Source organism: Oryza sativa, chromosome 9 (assembly GCF_034140825.1).
Source record: "Oryza sativa Japonica Group chromosome 9, ASM3414082v1".
Taxonomy (NCBI): Eukaryota; Viridiplantae; Streptophyta; class Magnoliopsida; order Poales; family Poaceae; genus Oryza; species Oryza sativa.
Window position 1 is genome coordinate 20,730,970 of NC_089043.1, and position 24,291 is coordinate 20,755,260.

General features: G+C 45.2%; 2 protein-coding genes across 2 annotated transcripts; one reads left to right on the forward strand and one right to left on the reverse strand.

The window, feature by feature from the left end:
- The first annotated feature begins 5,767 nt into the window (after nt 1-5,767).
- LOC4347174 (subtilisin-like protease SBT1.8) lies at nt 5,768-8,922 on the forward strand. The gene is made up of 2 exons (XM_015755279.3): nt 5,768-7,433; nt 7,894-8,922. Exons 1-2 carry the CDS (start codon nt 5,798-5,800, stop codon nt 8,568-8,570), a joined length of 2,313 nt encoding a protein of 770 aa, XP_015610765.1. The 5' UTR covers nt 5,768-5,797; the 3' UTR covers nt 8,571-8,922.
- A 1,462-nt stretch (nt 8,923-10,384) lies between these two features.
- On the reverse strand, nt 10,385-12,392 carry LOC4347175 (trimethyltridecatetraene synthase). Its single transcript, XM_015755888.3, has 2 exons — nt 11,340-12,392; nt 10,385-11,238 (listed from the first exon to the last, which is right to left on the reverse strand). The coding sequence occupies exons 1-2, from the start codon at nt 12,282-12,284 to the stop codon at nt 10,606-10,608; spliced, it is 1,578 nt and encodes a 525-aa protein (XP_015611374.1). The 5' UTR covers nt 12,285-12,392; the 3' UTR covers nt 10,385-10,605.
- Between the last annotated feature and the right edge of the window lie 11,899 nt (nt 12,393-24,291).

Here is a 24,291-nt window from a genome sequence, read left to right on the forward strand (position 1 = left end):
GCTCACTTTACAACAAACCTTAACATATAGTTCAGCAGTTAGAACTTGTAGTTGTGCAAAGTTTGCAGTAAAGCATACTCTCTTCGTCCTAAGAAAAACCAATCTAGTACTAGGATGTGACATTTCTAATACAACGAATTTGGACATACTCTTCTTTTTTTTATTAAACAAAAAAGTATGCCTTGCGTCACTTTCATGAAAACATGTACAACTCTGAGTTCTGAAGGACATTGAGGAGCTTCTTTAATTTGGGATTTTGAAGAACGTGAACGTCAAACGTGTAGTTTAAATCGAGGTCATTTTATTTTTGGTTAAGGCTGACACTGGCTGATATCATGAATATGTCAGCTGTGAGCTGACACGAAACACACATTAATGGAAGTTAGCACTTTGAAAGCGATTAGGGAAGAAAGCATTTGCATGGATCCTGTTCTGTGCGGTGACCAGCTCACACCCGCACCAATGGCAATGCATGATCGATGATCATACAGTTGAGGATCCATTATGGTGTAAAGGTGATCAGTCACTGCATAGGATCCTATCTGCGTCCACGTTTCAATAAACACTGAGCTCAATGTTTTCAGGTAACTTGTTTTGATTCGACTAGAGTATGTTTACTTCCTGAATGTGTCGGCACTTGGTCGATCGCTGAGTTGAATGTTCATGAACGCTAGTAATAAATGGCTAATAGCGTAACAAATTATCCTCTGTTCATTGTGATTAGGATCAGCAGTAATCGTTAGTATGAACGTTCGTACGACTACAGTGTACGAGCTACAGAAATGTGTTTCAGTGTATTGTTGTCACAGCGGAGACACAGGAATGCATCTGACTTTTGACGGTATATCTCCTTTAGTTTTTCACAGGTCAACGTACACGACACAAATTAAAGATTGGATAGTGACATAGTGTACGACAGAGCTGAGCACCTTACACAGCAAAGCAAAGTCAGTCTTCAGATTACAACTGCAAGCAGAGGCGCAAAACTTCCATATGAAATGCCAAGTTCTTTTTTTTTTTAGAAACAAGCGCTTGTTTAGTTCCCTCTAAATTCCTAACTTTCCATCATATCACATCACATCGAAAACTTTCCTACACACATAAACCGATAATGCTATTGGTCGGTCGACCGACGGGGGAGAAAAAATCGGGCGCTCCCCCTGCGGCCCCATCCCCACGCACAGTGATACCATTGACCCCACCATAATATCTGTCCCCACTTGCAACAAATCAACCATATATTTTGCAAACCCTATATTAAGGGAATTTAGTTTATTTTTTGTTCCACCAAAAATGTTGCACCTAGTATACTCACAATGTTTCACTATGTATAGACCTAATGTTGCAGTGAACTGAAATATTCCGTTGCAACAAAAAAAACCCACATATTTTGGAACCCCCTATTAAGAGAATTCGTTTTATTTTTTGTTCCACCAAAAAATGTTTCACCTAGTGTATTTATAATGTTTCATTATGTATGAACCAAATGTTGCAGTGAACTGAAACAATCTTTCGCTATTTGCTGAAACATTGTTTTTATATAAGGTGAAACAACATCCGATTTAAACGAGTGAAACATTTTCGATCTACTTAGTGAAACAATTCCGATATACCTAGTGGAACATCGTGCAACATTTAAAAATAATTCAATAATAAGCTAAAAAAAATTTCGTCGGAATATATCCATGTGTGGTCTTGTTTTGAAGATTTAATTGCTACGAATTTAATGGTGCAATCGGATCATTATTTAGATAAGTAGTTTAAGAGAAAAATCAGTTTAAAATAGTTTTTGCACGTAAATCGGGCGCTGACGTCATGCTGACATCAGCGCCCGATTTTAATCGGCTCCCATCGGGCGCCCGACGGGAAGTCACGTCTGCTCTTAGGAAGTCTTCATCAGGGAAATACATTTCGCACCCTTGCGCTCAAACTTTCTTGTTCTTGCAGCATTCTCCACGCTTGTCTCGCTAGGAGGTTAAATAATTCAAATCCTTAAACCCCATCCCTCCCATTTCTTGGTTCTGCTGGTTTGCCTTCGACGGACTCATGGAATGAGTAAACGATTGAATGTGATTCGTTTGGGCAATGAAATCAAGTGCTGGACCCCTTTTCTCTCTTATTGAATTAACTAATTCATTTCCTTTTGACTTTTGTTGGATTTTTGGATATTTTTTTTGTTGATTTGGCATTATTCAACAGAATAAAAGAAAATTTTCGATAAATTCCTTTTTTTTTAATTATGAGAACCAATCCTAGTACTTCTCATCCCGGGGTTTCTACAATTGAAGAAAAAAGTACAGGGCATATCGATCAAATTATTGGACCCGTGCTGGATGCCACTTTTCCCCTAAATAAGGAAAAATGTGCTAATCTCAAAGTGACAATTCAAGCAGTTTACCTCGGCTGTTATGGCATATCCCCTCAGGATATCACATATATCACTGTTCGAAATATCAGAGTTGTGCACGCAGAGATCCTCGCGTTTAGTAGGCTTTATCTTGCCTAACAACCAACTGCCAAACAGTTGTTTCATGAAAAACGGAACATTATCATGGCAAAGCAACGTGAATTCAGAATAACCATCGTCGCATTAATCAGAATCTTCAAAAGCAAGCTCAAAGTGATGCCCTGGCACAACGAGCCAAAAAAATTGTACAACGGATTAGCAATCCGCCGCTTTAGTCCACTCAGCCATCTCTCCCTGTTCCAAATCGAAAGGTTTCCATGATATGACAGAGGCAAGAAATAACGATTGCAAAAAATCCTTCCTTTTTCCTTCAAAAGTTCAAAAAAATTATATTGCCAATTCCATGGTATCAAAAATATACCAAAAGAAAGAAGAGAAAGTCGAGCCTTGATTCCAGAGAGAGAGAGCCATCTCTCTGGACTGCACTCTTATAGTCGACAGCTCTATGTGGACTTTCCAACCCCCCCACTCTGCACCGTGGTCTTAGCTCTCACACTGAGAAACCCACTCTTCCCCCAGAAGACTGTCTTCCTCGACTATACATTCTCCTACCCCAAACACTCTAACCCAGACAGGGATTAGTTTTCAATAACACCAGGCAAGAACAGGTTAGAGACTTGAACTTCATCGGACAAGAAGGCGCTGGTTGTGGTTTGATTCCCAGAAAAACTACGGGTACTGGTCTCAATGGGAAAAAGCCCTAATTCGATATGTCGTTTCTAGAGTATCAGCAAATGGTAAGCGGATTACAAGTAAGCGGAGAAGGTTTGAATTGACTAGCTTGATCCCTACTATTAACAAGGAAGAAGTAAGCAAGCAAGAAAGAAAGTAAGTTCAGTCTCTTATTTCGAAGTTCGCTGTGCTCTTGTTCAATAGACATTCTGCTGGAACTCACCTTTATCTTTAGAGATGATGATGAATATTATTTAGAGACTCCTCTAAAATAAAAGAAATACTTTACAAGAAAATAAAAATTATGTTTATACGGACGGAATTCGGTCTATCCTTTATTGAATATCATTGGGCCTGCCTCCTATCTATCAACTCATTACTCTCCTTTGTTCTCTGGTAAGCTCTCGCATTGCCTTAAAACAAGCATTCTTTCGTATTCAAAGAAGGTTTGCGGCCAAAGGAAAGTTCCAGATCTTCCAGTCCCCCGGTCGGTCTAATCGTTGGGCGGCTATGTCCCAATCTCAATGTCGATTTGAGTGCACTACTACCAAGGCTTTCCAAACCAATTCCCGAATAATACACTGAGCATTGACTTTCTTGCTTTAACTAACCTGACGCCAGGCCCTTTTGCTCTAGCCTCTACTCCTTGTCATTGATTTCTAGCTAGCTTTCCCACTCACATAAAAGGAATGAATCGAGGGCATTTACTTGCATTTCTTTGTCCTACTTGGGCCCAGGTACTGCATTTCCTTAGTTGGATCCGCTCTTTCTCTCTCGTGCAGTTGTTGCTTCCGGCTATTTATTCAGTCGTCAATCAGCATTGATCCGGGTAGTTAGTCAGTCTCTCTCTTTTTTCCCGTCCTTCTCTATCTATGAAATTCCTAATTAAGGGCTTTCCAATATCTAAATGTTCATGCAAAGCAACAAACGAAATGCAAGAACTGTCACGCAGAAGTCACACAGTATGCTGATCGTTCTGAAATGAGAAAAAGTATGGGATTGAATAAGAGATTCATACATAGAGATCTAAACTCATGGAAGGACATATCGAATTAGGGCTCTTTCCCATTGAGACCAGTACCCATAGTTTTGAATAGATTGAATAGGAATGAATGAGAGCAATAGAAAAGCACATCAATGGAATTTCTTGAAGAAAATAGATAAAATGAAATGGAATTACAGAACAAAACAGTGATGATTGATGCATATGGACCAGAAAAAGCTCTGGGACTTTCGGAGGAGAATGGCTTGTTAGCACGATGGTTTGAAGGACTTGTTTAAGAAACATGGAATGGATTCGGGATGAACCTAAGCTAATTGCCTTGATTACTTCGGCTCCCATCGGACGCCCAACGGGAAGTCACGTCCCACATAAACTACCAGCTTTTTCTCCAAACTACAAACTTTCTCTCAACTTTCCAACTTTTCCACCATCTAAACACAACCAAGAAAGGAACACAATCACACATTATAGTACAGTTCTTCTGCAAAGTTAGTGTGGCAACTTGGCATGATAGATAGATCAATGATACCTACCAATCTTCAGTTTGCTGCAGCAACCAATCTCTCGCAGCTTCCTGATCAAAGAGTCCTGCTTGCTTGCATTTACTAGCAAATAATCCCTCGACACCATCAGACACTATTGACAAATCACCAAGGGAGAAAACGCAATCACGCACCAAACGAACAGCAATGGCGGCATTCAGACACGCACTGACGATCACTCCACTCCTTCACTGGATATGCCGATATAGCGCATATCGCGCCCCTGCCTTTGCCTCCCCAACATGGCGAGTAAGAAAGTGCATCTTCCATGTCCACCTTTCGCAACAGAATCCAGCTAGCTGCCAATCCGCGCCATCGATCGCCGAGGCGTGGAGCCACGCGGTTCATCGCCCGAGAAAGTGGAGGCATGGGCGACGCAATATTAGAGAGCGCGACGATCAGATCACCACCAGGCCCGGGCGGGCGAAAAGTGTCGCACGCACGCACGCGATCGCTGGATCGGTCGCTCGCAGTGGCGACGCACCGCGCCCCGCGCGCGCTGACGGCCGCGGCCTCGGTGGAAAGGAAGGAGAGCTCACTCACTGCTCACGCACGCACGGGCACGCGCACCAGCGATCCACCCCCCCCCCCCCCCCCCCACAAATCCACCCGACCACCGATCGCGGCGGGACGGCGGCGGCACACGCCGCTCAAGTGCGTCGTAGTGTTACAACGAGGCAGGGCTAGGGAGAGGAGTGCTATGGGCGCCGCGACGTGCGCGGCCGCGGACCGTGCCGCTTGTAAAGGAAGGGCCAGCCAAATAATTGCGTTAAGGCTGGCCTGGAGGAGGACGTGCATGATGAACACGATCCCAGTGCTTAATGCGCTTTTTTTTTCTTTAACAGTATGCCGAAGCAGCTGGTCACCAGGGAGAAAAAAAAGTCGATGTTGACTCCAACGATTGCATGTCTGTTCGCTAGGGACGCTACACGTACGAACATCGCGTTTTCGGTGGTGATCGATCGAGACGGCACATCACCACATTACCAGCAGGACATCGAGACGACTGTACGCGCGCTGCTGTACTACCCAGGTTGATGCCATGCCACTCCTATATTTGAATCGAACGCGGCTCGCACAGACAACTCCCTCCATTCGCTAACACTGCCCAGCATGCAGCAGCCACCCTTCCTCCTCGCTCTAGCCGTCCTCGTCGTTGTCTCGTCGTGCGTGCGGCTCGTCTCCGGCGCCGGCGATGGGGCGGCGACCTACATTGTCTACCTGAACCCGGCACTCAAGCCGGCCCCGTACGCCACTCACCTACACTGGCACCACGCCCACCTGGCCTCCCTCTCCGTCGACCCCTCGCGTCATCTCCTCTACTCCTACACCTCCGCCGCGCCGTCAGCCTTCGCCGCGCGCCTCCTGCCGTCGCACGTCGCGGCGCTCCGCGGCCACCCCGCCGTCGCGTCCGTCCATGAAGACGTCATCCTCCCGCTCCACACCACGCGCTCGCCTCTGTTCCTCCACCTCCCGCCGTACGACGCCCCTGACGCCGACGGTGCGAGCACCGACGTCATCATTGGCGTGCTCGACACCGGCGTCTGGCCCGAGAGCCCCAGCTTCGGCGACGTCGGCATGGGCCCGGTGCCTTCGCGGTGGCGCGGGAGCTGCGAGACCAATGCCACCGACTTCCCGTCGTCGATGTGCAACCGCAAGCTCATCGGCGCCCGCGCCTTCTTCCGGGGATATGGGGCCGGCGGCGGCGGGAACGGTTCCCACGTCAGCCTCGAGTTCTCCTCGCCGAGGGACCACGACGGTCACGGCACGCACACGGCGTCGACGGCGGCCGGCGCCGTCGTGGCCGACGCGGGACTCCTCGGCTACGCGGAAGGCACGGCCCGCGGCATGGCGCCCGGTGCGCGCGTCGCGGCGTACAAGGTGTGCTGGAGGCAGGGGTGCTTCAGCTCCGACATACTAGCCGGCATGGAGAAGGCCATCGATGACGGCGTCGACGTTCTCTCGCTGTCTCTTGGCGGCGGCGCGTTCCCGCTCTCGCGTGACCCCATCGCGGTCGGCGCGCTCGCGGCCACTCGCCGCGGCATCGTCGTGGCGTGCTCCGCGGGGAACAGTGGTCCTTCTCCGTCGTCGCTGGTGAACACTGCTCCGTGGGTGATCACCGTCGGTGCAGGCACGCTCGACAGGAACTTCCCGGCGTACGCCGAGCTCGGGAACGGCGAGACCCACGCCGGCATGTCGCTCTACTCCGGCGACGGGCTCGGCGACGAGAAGCTCCCGGTCGTGTACAACAAAGGCATCCGCGCCGGCAGCAATGCGAGCAAGCTCTGCATGGAGGGCACGCTGGACGCGGCGGCGGTGAAGGGCAAGGTGGTCCTGTGCGACCGCGGCGGCAACTCGAGGGTGGAGAAGGGGCTGGTGGTGAAGCAGGCCGGCGGCGTCGGTATGGTGCTCGCGAACACCGCGCAGAGCGGCGAGGAGGTCGTGGCCGACAGCCACCTTCTCCCCGCGGTGGCCGTCGGCGCCAAGAGCGGCGACGCCATAAGGAGGTACGTGGAGTCGGACGCCGACGCCGAGGTGGGGCTAACCTTCGCCGGCACGGCGCTCGACGTGCGGCCGGCGCCGGTGGTGGCCGCGTTCAGCTCGCGTGGGCCGAACAGGCAGGTGGCGCAGCTGCTCAAGCCGGACGTGATCGGGCCGGGGGTGAACATCCTCGCCGGCTGGACGGGGTCCGTCGGGCCGACCGGGCTCACCGTCGACGAGCGGCGGTCGCCGTTCAACATCTTGTCAGGTCAGTGCACGCTTTGCCCCCTCCATGCAAGTAGCCCTGTACGTAGACTGTAGTATACCGACTGAAAGTATGTTGCTTACTCTAATTAGTAATTAGTGTGTTGCACCGAAAGTTCGAGCACGGACTTTACGGTCCGGCGTGCTCGAGAATAGATCAGTACCAGCTAACAGTAGCTGTTTGATGCCGTTATGATCATATTTGGTCATGATGGTGCTGTTTAGCTTTCAAGTGCTGTAGTGCAGTTCGCATGCACCCAAATGGCATGATATGCTCGACAGTCGGCATGACTTTAGTTGCACGATATTCTGACATGTGTCTGGCTATGTCTCTCTTTTTTTGCACTGAACCTTGGTAGTAGATTCGTAATTTACATTGCTGAAAGCTGCACTCTCAGCTTAATTATATATTTTGAGCCATAAAATTAACTAGAGTGATTAAAGACTCAATCGTGATATCGCAGGAACATCCATGTCATGCCCGCACATCAGCGGCCTCGCCGCCTTCGTCAAGGCGGCACACCCGGACTGGAGCCCCAGCGCAATCAAGTCGGCGCTCATGACCACCGCATACACCGTCGACAACACCGGCTCGCCGATCGTCGACGCCGCCAGCAACACCACGGCGACGCCGTGGTCCATCGGCGCCGGCCACGTGGACCCCGTCAAGGCCCTCTCCCCGGGCCTCGTCTACGACACCTCCGTCGACGACTACGTCGCCTTCCTGTGCTCCGTCGGCACGTCGCCGCCGCAGGTCCAGGCCATCACGGCGGCGCCCAACGTGACGTGCCAGCGGAAGCTGTCCAGCCCCGGGGACCTCAACTACCCGTCGTTCTCCGTCGTGTTCGGCCGGCGGTCGTCGTCGTCGCGCAGCACCACCGTCAAGTACCGGCGCGAGCTGACCAACGTCGGCGACGGCAGGTCGGTGTACACCGCGAGGGTCACCGGGCCGAGCGACATAGCCGTGGCCGTGAAGCCGGCGAGGCTCGCGTTCAAGAAGGCCGGGGACAAGCTGAGGTACACCGTGACGTTCAAGTCGACGACGCCCGGTGGCCCGACGGACGCCGCGTTCGGGTGGCTGACCTGGAGCAACGGCGAGCACGACGTGCGCAGCCCGATATCGTACACGTGGGGGATGTGACACGTATCGATTATTACGGGCTTACGGCGATTAATTAACCAGCATGCTAACATGACGGGCAAGATGGGAGATTGGAAGTGTTCGACCGGAGGCTGGAAGAATTCTGGCTTCGTTTATGTGTTGCTATGTTGGTTGTCCTGGCAAGCTAGCTGGGCGCGCGGTCATCGGTATGTGTTATCCGGTGATATCTTTCAGCTTTATGAGTTTCCCAAAGAGGGATTATAAGGCCGCTCTAGTTCGTCGCCGTCAGCTGGCTCCCGGTGTAGCTAATTTTACTTCACGGTGTTGTACTTCTGTTAATCACGGCGAAGCAAAGAAAATAAGAGACATGACATGTACGTCGATCCAAAAAGAGGCCTAATAAGTGCTAAAGCCGGAACGCCACCAATATGGCAGCGGGAATAAGTTCCCTCTAGGTCTCTAATTTTAAAGTATGGTTCGAATTATATCATTGAACCGTAGTCCCTTAACTTACAATACCGGTATAATTAACGTCCCAGGAAAATATAGTCTCTGGTTTTGGTTAACATGACGGTTGAGTTAGCATGAGACCCACGTGGGTCCCACATGTCAGCGGCCCAATCTTCTTCCACATATCTTCCCTCTCTTCCTATGTCAATCTATGCCTCCAGGGCGATCAGTGCGGAGAAGCTCGATGGCAGTGAGCGGTGACTGACGGGAGAAGGGTGGCGGTCAGCAGATAGATGCTCAACGGTGGCGACCGGACCCTTCCTCTTCTCTTTGCTGCTACCGGTCCTTTCCCCTTGCTTGGTGGGGAAGTGGAGAGAGTAGGTGGCGACGAAGGTGCGGTTGAGGAAGACGTAGTCAGTGAGGAGGTGGAAGAGGGGCAAGTGACAGTCGCTAGTGTGGAGGACATGACCGAAGGAGTCTCCCTAGAAGAGGAACATTACGGTGCTGGGGAAGTGGCTGGCTTTAAAGGCGGTGACAGTGAAGTTGCTGTCAAGGTCTCGAATGACCAGGAGTGTATGTTGCTCTACCTCCATGAAGGCGTCCACATGATCAAGCTTGAATTGGGGTGGTAATTTAATTTTGTTGATGATTGAGATATCCATTTGTAGTTTTCTTGTGAAGATGAGCTACCTTACATAGGGAAGATGTGGTGAACGATGAGGATGGTGAGGCAGGAGACGTAGATAGCGACAACATTGGTGGCAGTGATGTTGGGGTGCAGACAGTGACAATGTTGGTGGCGGTGATGTCAACGAGGTCGTTGTGTGGTGGGTGTTGGTAAGGAAGTGGTGCCGCTTGATGGGGAAGAATAGTCTTCCGCGTGCCCATGATCAAGGATAGACCCCACGACAGCTCGAGTGGCATCGCAACCTCCCTCTGGGCGTGGCCCACAGTGCAACGGTGGCGACGGGCGGTGGCCGGTAGGCAGCGGCTTCTCCCCACTGGCTGCCGTCGTCGAGCTTCTCCCTGCCGTCCGCCGCTCGTCGCCTTGGAGGCTTAGATTGAGATGGGAAGAGAGGGGAGAGAGGTGGAAGAAGATTGGGGCACTGACATATAGGACCACGCTGACTCAGCCATCACATCAACCAAAATTGGATTCTATACTGCTCTGGGACATCAAGTATATCAGTATTATAAGTTGAGGGATATATCATCGAAGGACGAAATTTGAATTGGACGTAAGGGACCTAGAGTGAACTTTGTTATAAACCAAATACGCCTATTAGTGGATCACCGGATCTGTTCCCTATCCCTCTCACAGCAGTAGATGCATGAGATTGTGTAGAACACTCATGCCCTTCCTTTTGCCTTCAAGAACATTTCAGAAGTAGTGAACACATATATAGGGTGAAATCTCTCTTAATTATAAATCTGATCTTGATTACAAGTTTACCATATACAGCGGTTTTAGGAGGAGATAAATCTTATCTCACTCTAGTTGGGATTGGTTCACAAGAAAGAATCTTATCTCCCGAGGAGATAATATTCCATAACAAACTTATTCCATGGTAGAGATCATGGGAAGTATTGGTATCAATGGCCCACGTACTGACATATAGATACATCAGGGCCCGGTATAGAGGTGGGCCGGCAGCTTGGGCTTAACGACGACCTCGAGCGGAACCTTCCTCGGCGTGGACAGGCCGAAGACCTCCTCCATGCTCAGCTCGCCGGCCGACACGCCGTCGGGGAGCCTCCACTCGAAGCCGTGCAGCAGGCTGGCGAGGCTCAGCTGTATCACCTTCAGCCCGAGGCTGTGGCCGGGGCACAACCGGCGGCCGGACCCGAACGGCAGCAGCTGGAAGTCCTGTCCCTTCACGTCGATCTTGCTGCCGATGAACCTCTCCGGCATGAACTCCTCCGGCGAGTCCCACAGCGCCGGGTCGCGGGCGATGGTCCACACGTTGACGAGCACCCGCGTTCCGGCGGGGATGTCGTAGCCGCCGACGGAGGCGTCCTCGCGGGCTACGTGCGGCGCCAGCAGGGGCGCCACCGGGTGCACGCGCATCGTCTCCTTCACGATGGCCTCCACGTAGGGGAGGCTGGTCATGTCCGTCTCGGTGACCAAGCGGCCGCGGCCGACGACGCGGTCCAGCTCCTCGGTCGCCTTGGCGAGGATCTCCGGCTTCCTCAGGAGCTCCGAAATGGCCCACTCCACGGTGATGGCGGAGGTGTCCGTGCCGCCGGCGATCAGGTCCTGCACCACATATGGAAGAGCTAGCTTACACCGTGTGCCATGGAAAGGACGATCACCTGAGTAAAGAAGCTGCAGTAGGATGATGAGCAGGGATCGATCACCTGAGTAAGTGCCTTGACATTATCACGCCGGAGTTGGACCTCGAGGTTAGGGTCATCGGCGAGCTGCAAGAGCACGTCGACCAAGTCCCTCGCTGCAAACCTATCACCCTGCTGCCGCCGCACCTTGTCGTGCTCGTCCAGGACGTGCTCCATGAACCGATCCAGTTTCTTGCCTACTCTCTTCATCCTCCTGATGTACCCCTGCAGGTCGAGCCAGTCTAGCCACGGGATGAAGTCGCCGATGTTGAGCACGCCGCTCAGCAGGAACAGCTCGTCCATCATCATCTTGAACTCCTCCGGCGTCGCCGCCGGGCTCGTCCCCTCGCCGCCGCCGCCGTTGCCGGCAGAAGCTCCCTCAACCCCCACGTACTTCTTGCCCAGCACCATGCGCGATATCACGCCGAGCGTCGCCGTGGACAGGTAGTCCCTGAGCAGCACGGGCGCCGCCGCGCCGTGCAGGTCGCGCAGCAGCGCGCGCACCTCCTCGCCGCGGATGTGCTCGAACGACTCGAGCCGCCTCGCGCTGAAGAGCTCGGTGACGCACATCTTGCGCGCCTGGCGCCAGTAGGCGCCGTAGGGGGACCAGAGGATGTCGGTGTAGTTGTACGTGGTGTGCTTGCCGGCGGCGGTCCTCGGCCGGTCGGTGAACACAATGTCGTGGGACTTGAGGAAGAACCTGGCCATCTCCGCCGACGAGCCGACGACGACGGGGAATGACCCGAACCGGAGCTGCATCAGCGGGCCGTAGCGCTTGGAGAGCTCGTGGATGGAGCGGTGTGGCAGCGCGCCAATGAGGTTGAGGTTGCCGATGATCGGCCACGGGTTAGGCCCTGGTGGGAGCCTATACGCGCGTCGGCCATGGCGGAGAATGGTGGCGAGGAGGAAGACGACGGCGGCGAGCACAATGACCAGTACTGAGGCCCATGATGGTAGCTCCATCTCCATGGTTGCTGGTGATTCTGGTTCTAAAGTGATCTTGCTAAGTAGATTGTCGAGCTACACGTTGTGTGCAGAAGAGAGCCGGCCACCTGTGAATATAAAATGTCGAGCTGATAGGCTGATGCTTATATAGTGAACTAACTGTGTTGAAAATCTAGACATGTGTAACATATTTTTTTTTCGCCCAGCCCGCAAAGAGACCAGACCAAGTTATTTTAAGATTTAGAGAAAAAAAAGCGGGGTTGTTGCAAACCAGCCCCTAAACAAAGCCTAATCCGAATTAGAGTAACTAGTTATAAAAAGGATAAAAGATAGATTAATAGTATATTAGTCTAGAAAACATGTAAGTTTAAATTCAATTTATACAAGCTATAAAAAAAAACTTTAACTATACTCCCTTCACCGTACTAATTATGGCATGATCAAACCTGGCATGGTATTCAAAACTAATATTTATATTTGAATTTCTCAAATATTACGATGTTTGTAGCAACACAATCACAGTTATACGAAAGTAAATTCAAATATCAACCCAATGATATTAAATAAAAATCAATTTAATTATAAAAGAATATTATTGGTCAAAGAGTTGGATCTTAAAACATGTATACGTCTTACTCAGTGAGAAAGGGAGTACATATATTTGTATATCACACAAATTTATTATCTTAATTTATTATATCTTATAGAAATCAAAGCGCCGGCGATGCGTTAGGAGTGTGTTCCTCACCTCAAAGTCTCAAACACAATAAGCAAGTTACATGTGTAACTTTTAGAAGAGAAAATATTAACTGTCGTTTTATCTTTTGCTGTGCGGCATTACACGATAGCTAGGAGGTTTGCTCGGTGATCATGTTACTCACTCGTGATGTTTGGTCGCAATCAAGTCAGCATCTGTAGTGTTGCACGTGGTGGGTTATTTTAGTCAGTGTATAGTGTACTGTTGCTACCTTCCAAACAAGTAACTGGCCATGTAACAAGCAAGGGTCCATCCAAATTGCACGGCTAAATTTAGTCTATAACTTTTAGAATTCAATAGTAATAGTAATAATAGTAATTAATAACAAACTAAATACGGTCATATGGATGTGTCTAAGTTCTGTGAATCATGGCCACGTTTTACTATCAAGTTAACTAGGAGTTGTAAGGCAGCGAATTTTTAATGCAGATAAATAGCTAGCTAGTGAGAATTTTAAAATAAAAATATCGTAGGGAATGTTTATTATTTTTTAAAACTTTTTAATAAAATATTTTAATAATAGATCGGGCCAAATTTTATTTTTAAATCTAAACTTTTTGATCACGCCAAGAAAACTGACGTTATAAAATAACCTTGTCACACCATAAGCATTAATTGACGTGACGAAACATGCCATGCTGAACCGACAATTTGGGAAACACATACACACATGAAAATGCTTCTGTAACAGTGCAACCATCTAAATTATATATATTTAACAAGGAAAAAGCCATTTATCTGCGCCTTGAGTAACTTCAATGTGATACAAATCATAAGAATAAAGAGCTAGATTTCATCACAATCATTAAAAAGTACAAAATATTAATAATTATGTAATCAGTCATCACATATATATATACACACACATATTAAACTCATTTCATAGATATGTGGGCATACCATGATCTGGATAGATGCTATGAGAGATAGATCAACCAAAAAATCTTCAGTTACGAATTAAACATAAGAAAATGATGTAGAACCCACAAACACAAGGTTCTTTTTCACAAAACAGTACTACATCTGTTTTACATCTGTTTCAGGTTATAAGACGTTTTAACTTTGTTCAAAGTCAAACTGTTTCAAGTTTGACTAAGTTTATAGACAAATAAAATAATATTTATAATACTAAATTAGTTTCATCAAATTATTAATTGATAATAAATTTATCTTGGGTTGAAAATGTTACTACTTTTTTTATAAACTTAGTCAAACTTAAAGCAATTTGATTTTGACCAAAGTCAAAACGTATTATAACCTGAAATGGAGGGAGTAGCAATACTACAGTAGTACTTCACCTTCATCTTGCATTACACGTAGGCCTGCCAAGCGACGCTATGCATGTTGGCGTTGCTACATGGTTTAGCAGCGCTAGTTTAACTAGCGTGGCAGCCGTACAATGTGGCTTCTCGATCCAGCGTGACATGTTTTGTCACACCAATACTTGTGGCATTATAGGGTTATTTTGCAATGCCAGCTTTCTTGGCGTGACCAAAAGGTTTAGATTTGAAAATAAAATTTGCCATAGACTGTTATTAAAATATTATATTAAAAATGTTTTAAAAAATAAAAATAAATCGTAGGCATGCATATTAGTTTGTTTTGGAAATAGGTCTAACAAAATAAGCCTAAATTAAAGTGAGGTATTTTTTTGTTTTTAATTGAATGTTTATTGTCTCTGTCTTTTTTCTTAAGATTGAGAAAGTTTTATTGCTAAATAAATGTATTTTATTTTACCTCTCTTTAATTGATTCATATACATGGATGTGAATTAATAAAGATAGCAAAGCTCTTTTAAAGTATTTTTTTATTCTGAATTTAGCGAATGAGTGATTATAATTTCAAATCTGTATTGAAATCAAATTTGTAGTTTAATTATTTTTATTCTAAATTGTCTTTTTTAGGGATTTTAAATTGTGTTGTGTTGTATTTGGGTTCTTCTTTTAATACTCATTTTATTATTCCAAATTTCCGATATTTATAACTTATACCTTTACATGGACTCTTGATATTTTATATTCTACATGGACTTGTCATATTTTTATTTCTAATTTTAATGAAAATTTTGTTTTATTTTTGAATGTTTCTTTTTTTTTGAAATTTAATTACAAACTCCTTGTAGTAGGTCAGCATCCACTTTTGCTGATCACATCTTGCAGCTCTGCCTCCTTTGGAATCTGGACCAGAGTACGCATCCCATTTCTGAGCTCTTTGCTGGAGGTAGAACTTGGACTGTGGACTCAAATATTTAAATTCATTTATTGCCTGTAAAGTATAAATTTTGCTCTCTAGAGTTTCACGTGTAGCTTAGTAGTATTTGTAGGATATCAATGTGTCTTAAATTGTTGATCTAATTATAAATAAAATAACAGTCCAAACATATTCAAAATTGAATATACAACTTAAGAATATATGGGACCGTGAAAGGGCATGTAGCCTAGTGGTTGCAGTGACTTGAGTAGCGCCCTAAGGTCCTGAATTCAAATATCCATAGGAGCGAATTTTAGATTGTGTTATTTGAGGGCTAAGTTCCCTATTTGATAAGCTAAGTTCCTAAGTTAGAAAGGCTACATATGTCCGGTTGGATGTAGAGGCCGGGTAAAAATACCCTTCTCTAAAAAAATATGGGACCAAATTTAAATGTTGATTGTTTCTTTGTTTGAGTTAATCCTAGAAATTTGGAAGGAAAACGAGAGGCAGAGGGATCGGGATGTTTCTTTGTTTGAGTTAATCCTAGAAATTTGGAAGGGAAACGAGAGGCAGAGGGATGGGGAGGCCGGTACTTATGGGTGTTTGTAGATTCGTCGCACATATGGACACACGGGAGGGGACCTATGTGGATAGGATACTTCGGGCTTTTTTAAAGTAGATCTAATCTAATGATTCAAATTATGGGATCATTGGATTAAGTAAAAATCAATTGTTAGATCATTTATTTATTTTCTCAGTATTATAGAAAAATTAATGTACTTTTAGTATATAATAGATAGATGTGTTCGACCACATACTTCTCGAAGGATTTTAAAGTCATAACGGGAGACTAGCAGGCAAGCGACAAGCGACCATCTCTGCGCCAGTGGCCACTACGGCCCCGGCGCCCACCGCTTGCTCGCTCGGTCCGACGCTAGCTCCTTACCTGCTTCTTGCCCACCCTCACTGTGGCTCGGCGGCACGCGGCTCATGCGCGACTTGTCTAGCGAGTGAGGGGCTGCGCGGCCTATCCCTGCCGCCCGCAACTTCGCTAGGTTGAACCCACCTTGATGCGCTTCTTCTAGATAGAAATTCTAGGCAGGTGCTTCAACTGCCTGCGAGACCACCGAGCAGCGGCTTGCCGAGACTCGACGCGCTGCTTCCATTGCAACTGCTCCGGCCACAAATCAAGGTTCTTTCGTCGCCCCTCACCCAAGGTGGCCCGCCGACTCGTTTGCAAGAACGCCGTGAGCACCCACGATGTCTATAACTCGCTTCTAGGATTCGGCGTTGCTACAAGGATGAAGACTGAAATATACTCCCTCCGTTTCAAAATGTTTGACACCGTTGACTTTTTAGCACATGTTTGACCGTTCGTCTTATTCAAAAACTTTTGTGAAATATGTAAAATTATGTGCCTACATAAAAATATATTTAACAATGAATCAAATGATAGGAAAAGATTTAATAATTACTTAAATTTTTTGAATAAGACGAACGGTCAAACATGTGCTAAAAAGTCAACGGCGTCAAACATTTCGAAACGGAGGGAGTATCTGGCACCAACTGTGTACGCGCCCAGGAGGAGAAAGAAGAAATCTTTGAAGCAGGCCTTCGAGCGTGACACTTTGATACAAGACCTAAACCTTTCAACTAGCGGCATTATGTCAGTCAAGCTCCTGAACCAGCTAGTCACCCTCTGGAGTGCCATACTTTTATGTGCTTTTAATTCTTGGTGAATGACCTAGGTGCATAGCACTTATTCAATATAACAAATAGGAGCAAAGCCACATAAACGGGAAAAGCTTCATGGGGAGGGATACAAGTCGTCTGCAAGACTGCTCAATGACTACCCACATGTGAGTGAGCAGTACTGCGCATGTAGTATTGCGAGGATATTAATTGGATGGGGGAGATATCTTCACTTAGTCTAGGAAGATGTTTTATTATTTCATTTTTATGTTTAGAAACCTTATTTCCATTAAATTAGTATGGGTACACACTGTTGATGTGCATCGATCATGTTCAATTGTGAGTTTGCTACCTAAGTTCCCTCTCCATGTCGTCAGATTGATTAGTGTGAGTCTCGTGCTCTACAGCGCTAACACCATGTGTTATATGCTCATGATTGAGCACTATTGGAGTTAGGTAGCCAGTTTGGTAATGCGATCGCAAATTGACTAGGCAGTTTGGCTGTGGTCTTATGTCTAAAGTTATCGACTTCACTCTCATTTTTCACGCGAATGTTTTTAAATTGTTAAACGGTGTATTTTGTTTTAAAAAAATATATAGAAAAGTTACTTTAAAATTATATTAATTTATTTTTTAAAATTTTTAGCTAATAGTTAATTAATAATATGTGCTTCGTTTTGTGTGCCAGATATGAGGGGCCCTAACCCCTCCTCTTTGAGAGCATCTTCAGCAATAGCTCCTTTTAAAGTTCCTAAAGGTTAAAAGGGGCCAGGGTTTCACTTATCGCGTGATAATCGCACGATTATTGCGGTTATCGCGCTTATCATGGGGTACGATAGGGAAAACCGGCGATATAGTTTGGATGAATTTTGACCAAATTCAAAATTCCGGAAAAAAATCAAAAAAAAATGAAAAAAAAAATCATGGATGTGGTTCTTGATTTGTAATTGCTAATAGTGAAGAAATTTTTTGAAATAGAGAAAGCTAAATTCAAATTTGAGGGAAAAACCGAAAATAGTTTATAAATTGGAAAAAGGAAGACAATATTAGGCCTTAAGTATTCTACGTATTCTTCCAATTATTCTCAATTTCTAGTTTTCTACACATATTCAACCGTATTTTTGATTTTTTTTTCCATATTTATTTTTCATTTACATGATTTTAGCTACACACAGCTCGCGATAACCGTGCGAATATCGAGGTTATCACGGGAAACTGTACGATTATCGTGGTGAAACCGCGAAACCGCCAAGTTTTGAATTCGAATTTTTGGATGTAATTTTTGTGCGATTTTAGGTGATTATCGCGGTTATCGCGCTATTGCGGGGTGACGGTAACCCCGGCCCAAATGATAAGATAAACCCTGAATGGGGGCTGTCCCCCTTTCCTCGAGACTCTAAAAATGGTTCTAACTCCAACAACAACCTCTATTTCTTTTTCTCCTCTATTTCATCTTACAATACATAGAATTTAAATTCAAATTCAAATTGAAATATATTTTTTTAACATCGAAATGGCAATCCTAGTGATATCACATTGATATGTGCATATACATACAGTAATGTGAGTGCATGGATGACTCGCTAGAATGCTCGATCAGTGCATCTGCTACGGCTGGTAGCAGTAGCAGAGTTCATCCATCCCACAGTCATATACGATGGACTGGACAAGATTAAGATATATATCCGGGCCTGTTTAGATCCAATGATAAAAAATTTCACCCCGTCACATTGAATGATTGGACATTTGCATGAAGTATTAAATATAAAAAAATAACTAATTACACATATTACGTGTAAATTGCGAGACAAACTTTTTAAACCTAATTGCTACATGATTTGACAATGTGGTGCTACAGTAAACATTTGCTACTGACAGATTAGTTTGCCTTAATAAATTTGTCTAGTATTTTGCAGACGGATTCTGTAATTTGTTTTGTTATTAGTCTATGTTTAATACTTTAAATGTATGTCTATATATATTTAATGTGACTAATTAAAACTTTTCACCCCTAATCTAAATACAGCCCCAGTTCATACACAGTACTGCAGGCATATACTATTAATTATGAGGTAGAAGGTAGGGCCGTTGACCGGAACATTGAGCTACGCACCAGTTTAGTGCCCCAAATTAGGGCCCAAATCCATTAGTACTAATTAGTATTAATTATGAAAGCAAACTAATAGAGAAAAAAGACAACATACTTCACAAGTAAAAAAAAAAAAGAAAGGCCCTACATTTTGTTTCTATTGGTATTTATCTCTTCAACTCTTCCTTTTACTTACATTACATACAAGACACCATCTTCGTTGTTTTTGTTGTACGCCGTACTTTTAAATCTTAGGAGGGCGGGTTCTAATTATGCGTTTCACACAGGGGTCTTCAATTTCTAGCCACGACCCCGTACAAGGCTATCAAAAAATTTTAAACAATTTAATAAGATAGATCAATATATGACATACAAATTCAAATTCGACATACACACAATAGAAACACAAATTACAAATATAAATCAAATTAAGATTTTTTTTCTACCTGTATAAATCAAATTTATAGATCGAAATATCACAATTTAATCTATATTTCCATTTTTAAAGATTTTTTTATGACTTTATAGTTGACATGCATCAAACGAGTCTACGTCCAATTCGGTAAAAAGGAAAAAAAATGTTTATCTAGTCTATTTGAAAAAAAATCTTAAAATTGTCAGACTGATTAAAAATATCAAATGTGTCATTCCTTCTTTCTATATAAAGCTAATACCCACTAAACACTTAAAGCTCAACATGCAAGCATAGTATTTATTATCACTCCTAAAAACCTACATACAAGTATGTCACATCAACCCATTAGTACACAAAACACAACATACAAGCATATAATAGTTATATCTACTATTTATTTAATTTCATTCTGAAACTAAACATACACATGCTAAATCATCATTCTCAAATCATTTTTATAATATTTCAATCCAAATCATTTCATTATTTTTCCAACATCTAATATATATCCGTCCGCAACAAAACGCGGGACATCATTAGTATACAAAATATGCAATGCCATTTATGCTGTTAATAAATCCTAACGGAGTCACCCGACTTAAAGTTTGTTCTTGCCAAAAGAAAAAGGACAGACATCTATCTCTATCACCCGAGCAACAGATATCTATTCCATCCGTGGTAGGACTTGGCATATCATATACTGTAAATCTGGACATCTCTTCATCTAGATTTATAGTGTTAAGCTATATTACATCCCTTTATTTTAGGAACAAAGACAGAAATAAACTATTGCTGGTCAGTCAATTGTTTCAAACAGTGTTTAAAAAACTATAGCAGGTGTGACTTAATTATATCTATCTATCTACCCCTACTCTCTCTATCCCAAACAAACCAATCTAATATAAAAATACGACATTATCCTAACACCACGAGATATAAAGCCAAGAAGAGACTATTTCTTGTCAATCAACCGTTTCAAACGGTCAGTCCACGTCCACTCTTCAATCTCCCTCACATGTAGCAAGCGTGACTATTTCTATCTATCTATCTATGTATCTATCTACCCTGTTATGTCCGTACCAAAATAAACTAATATATAGTATCTTCCGTTATAAAATAAACTAATATACTATGGGATATTCACGAATTATTAAGTATGTGTGACTACTGTTGATAAATTATACTTCATCTGCTTTAAAATAAACAAATCTAATTATATCTCGTATTATGTTAATTTATTTTTAGAGCGGAGGGACTAGAGTTCGTCTAACGATAGTCGTACATACTTCATACTTCATGAAACAGTCAAAATAGAGATGACAATAGAGAATTCACCTTCAGGAGTAACATTTTCATATCCTGATAAATTCATCCCAAGTTAAAAATCACTTTCTAAAATGAGTAATATAAATTATTAAAAGTCTAAAAGAAATCTCAAGCACTAAAATATGTACAAGAAAAATTCGAAAGTGGCTTGGAGTATTTTTATGAAATCCTCCATGCTCTAAATGGGTCCCTAAATTTTTTACTTGAATTTTCAAAGCACCGGAAATAATTTTAAAACAACAAAAACCAAATTTAGAGTTAATTAAAATGAAAAATCTAAAAATAAATCTCTCTTTATCCTTGGGTCGCTTCCGATCCTAAGGCCATTTTTCCTTCCTCGACCTGCCGCTGAGGTCCCCTTCCCCTCTTCTCAGGCCTCCTTTTCCCAGGGATTGCTAGCGCGCGCGTGCGCGCCGCAAAAGGACCTGGCGAACTCCCTTTTAGTCTTAATTACATATATTAGTTAATATACTTAACACTAATGATAGTAATTAAGAAAATATTCTGGAAATTTTTTTGGAGTTAGATTTGAAAACTTTCGATTTAAGTTTTAAATTTTAAAGTCAAATTTTAAAAACTTTCAACTAAGATTTGAAAACTTTCAACTTGAGATTTGAAAACTTTCAACTCGAGAATCGAGATTCAAAAACTTTCAAGTCTAGATTTGAAAAAAATTGAAAACTTTCAATTTGAGATTTGAAAACTTTCAACTCGAGATTTGAAAACTTTCAACTCGAGATTCGAAAACTTTCAAATCCAGATTTGAAAACTTTCAACTTGAGATTTGAAAACTTTCAACTCGAGAATCGAGATTCAAAAACTTTCAAGTCCAGATTTGAAAAAAATTGAAAACTTTCAACTCGAGATTTAAAAACTTTTAACTCGAGATTCGAAAACTTTCAAATCCAGATTTGAAAAATTTGAAAATTTTCAAATCGAGATTTGAAAACTTTCAAATCCAGATTTGAAAATTTTCAACTCAAAATTTAAAAACTTTCAAACTCAAAACATGCTAAAAGGATAAAAAAAATCAGACAAAAAGTGAGGGAAAAAAAGGAAAAAAAGGAAAAAAAAAGAGCGTGCAGGAGGGGGCGCGCGCCGGCGCTGGGCCTTCTTGGCCTAAAACGCGCGCCGCCGGCGCGCTAACTAGCCTTTCCGCTTTTTTCCTTCCCTCCTCGGCCAGCCTCTTCTTCCCTCTGTCCCTTGGGCTGCAGCCACTTCGGCCGAGCCCCCATCTGCTCCCCCTCCCTTGCTCGGGCGCGGCCCAGCCGGCCCAGGAAGGCGCCGTCATCGTCTTTGTCACGCCCCGAACTAGTACCGACCGGAACTAGCCCGTGACGCTCCAAATTAACCTGTTAATCGATACCAGTCCCAGGAAACAGTGCTGGTATCACAGGAAGACGGATTATCATAGCAACAGTGGTCTCTTTATTATAGAGTAGAGGTACAGTCATGTTGGGCTGCGGACAGATCCCGAGCTCACAACTGCATTACAAAAGGGAAACGGAAGCCAGGACTTGGACCAAACAACACAGGCGCGACTTGGGAACTAGGCCGAAACCCTAAAACTCATCGTAGCCGGCTTGCTCCTGGAAGAACTCCTCATCAGCAGGATCCGCTTCATCTTCTTCAGCAACTGGGGGGGATTATTTATATAGAGCAAGGGTGAGTATGGGAGTACTCAGCAAGCCATGGGAAATAAGTGTTTAATGCAGGCTTCAAAGAAAGGCTGTTGTTTTTTTTGCAATTGATTTTATTTGAACTCTTTTCTAAAAACAACTAAGTGAGTGCTTCTCAAACGACACGGATGAGACAGTGCGTCTCGTCCGGTCAGAGTATGTGCAATGTATCAGTCTTTAGAATTGAATCAAGGTTGGCACCCGGCCAACAGCTTTTCAAACGGCCACCCGGGCCAACAACTTTCAAACGGCCACCCGGGCCTAGCTGATCCCATCAGCTGCAGATTTTTCAAACATCGAACCCCTTTCCACAACAGCAATTTCACAAGCAGTAGTCAAACAAAACTACGCTAGGAATCACCTCACATCCGCCCATGACCGTGGGCACGGCTGTTCGAACAGTTTGTTAACCTCTGCAGAGGGGGGTACACTTTACCCACACGACATTACTAACCCGGATCACCCAGCCCGTGGGGATCAGCCACGTCGGGAGACCTCCAAGCTTTCGTGACAAGGCATTTCCAAAGCCGACACAGGTTTACCATATGCCGACGAGAGGGGTCCCAGACCAACAACAGGTTAGGTCCCAGACCATACTGTGCCAGAAAGCCCAGGGGTCCTCCCCGACACCACCCCGGCGAATCCACATGTCTCTCGGCATCAAGGCTTCCCTGATAAGCTAGTTACTCAGCCAGGGGTGTCCCATTCCACCCATGTGGTCGTACTTGTCTTATGTTCGGATAAAATTCCAAGGAAACGGTCCTTAGGTGCAAGAGCGGGAAACCGTACACCCGGTACGTTCCCCGGTCCGCGGTTTTGGAAAATCCATTTAGTTCGCAAGCACCGACCCAGGTGTCGGGTTTTCCAAGTCTTTTGTAAAACCCAAGTTTTACCCAAGAAGTTACTCAGATTTTAAGTTTGAAGGCGACCGTCGGTACTCGCACAGAGTTCATGATTTCCGAGGCGCAACTGGGTGGTTACAAGGGAACATGGTATAACAATTAACAAAGGAAGGATCAAATGCAACAAACTAGGTAGGTCCGCCAATCTGCCTTGCAGACGGGATAAACAGATTAAGTGCGATCGTATCAATGCATAATATTTTTCAAGCAACATAATTAAATTTCAAATATAGGCTCAAGATGTTCAAAGGTGGCTTGCCTTGCTCGAGATCTGGAGCTTGATCCTCGAAATCCTCGCACTGCGGGTCTTCGGGCTCCGAAACTACACGCGAAACGGGACAACTCAACAAACGGCGAAAATAAAGCCCTATTAATGACCTCTAAGCGAGCCATTAGATAGATCTCGGGATTTGAGGAATTTTGGAAGTTGAACGGAGTCAAACGGATTTACGGTTGGGAAGATATTGAATTTCTAAGTTTATTGGATTTTTGGTCTAAAGGAAAAGGATTTAATTAAATCCTTTTTGAAAAAGAAAAGAAAAGAAAAGAAAAGAGGGAGGGAAAATAGACTTTCCTCGGGCGGCTAGGGCGCGGCCCGAGAGAAATGGGGCGGTCCGGCCGAGCTAAATGGGCCGGCCGGCCCAAGGCGGCCCAAGGCGCGCGCGCGCGGGAGGGGAGGAGAGAGAGAGCCGGTGGACCGGGCTCACCACGCGTGGTCCCGGGTGGGACCCGCTTGTCGGTGACACGGTTCACCGTGCGGAGCGAGCACGCGGCGCACGCGCGCGGGCGAGGGAGGGACGCGGTGCACGCGCGCGGTTCGCGGTGGACGCGGATGCGGCGGGCCCACGCGCAGCCTCACGGCTCACGGTGGAACGCGCGCACGGGGAGGGGCTGACCGGGGTCGGCTCGACCCGGTCTTGGCCGAGCTGGCGCCGACGTGGCGCCTACGTGGCTGCCACGCGGGCCGGCGGGAGGTAGACG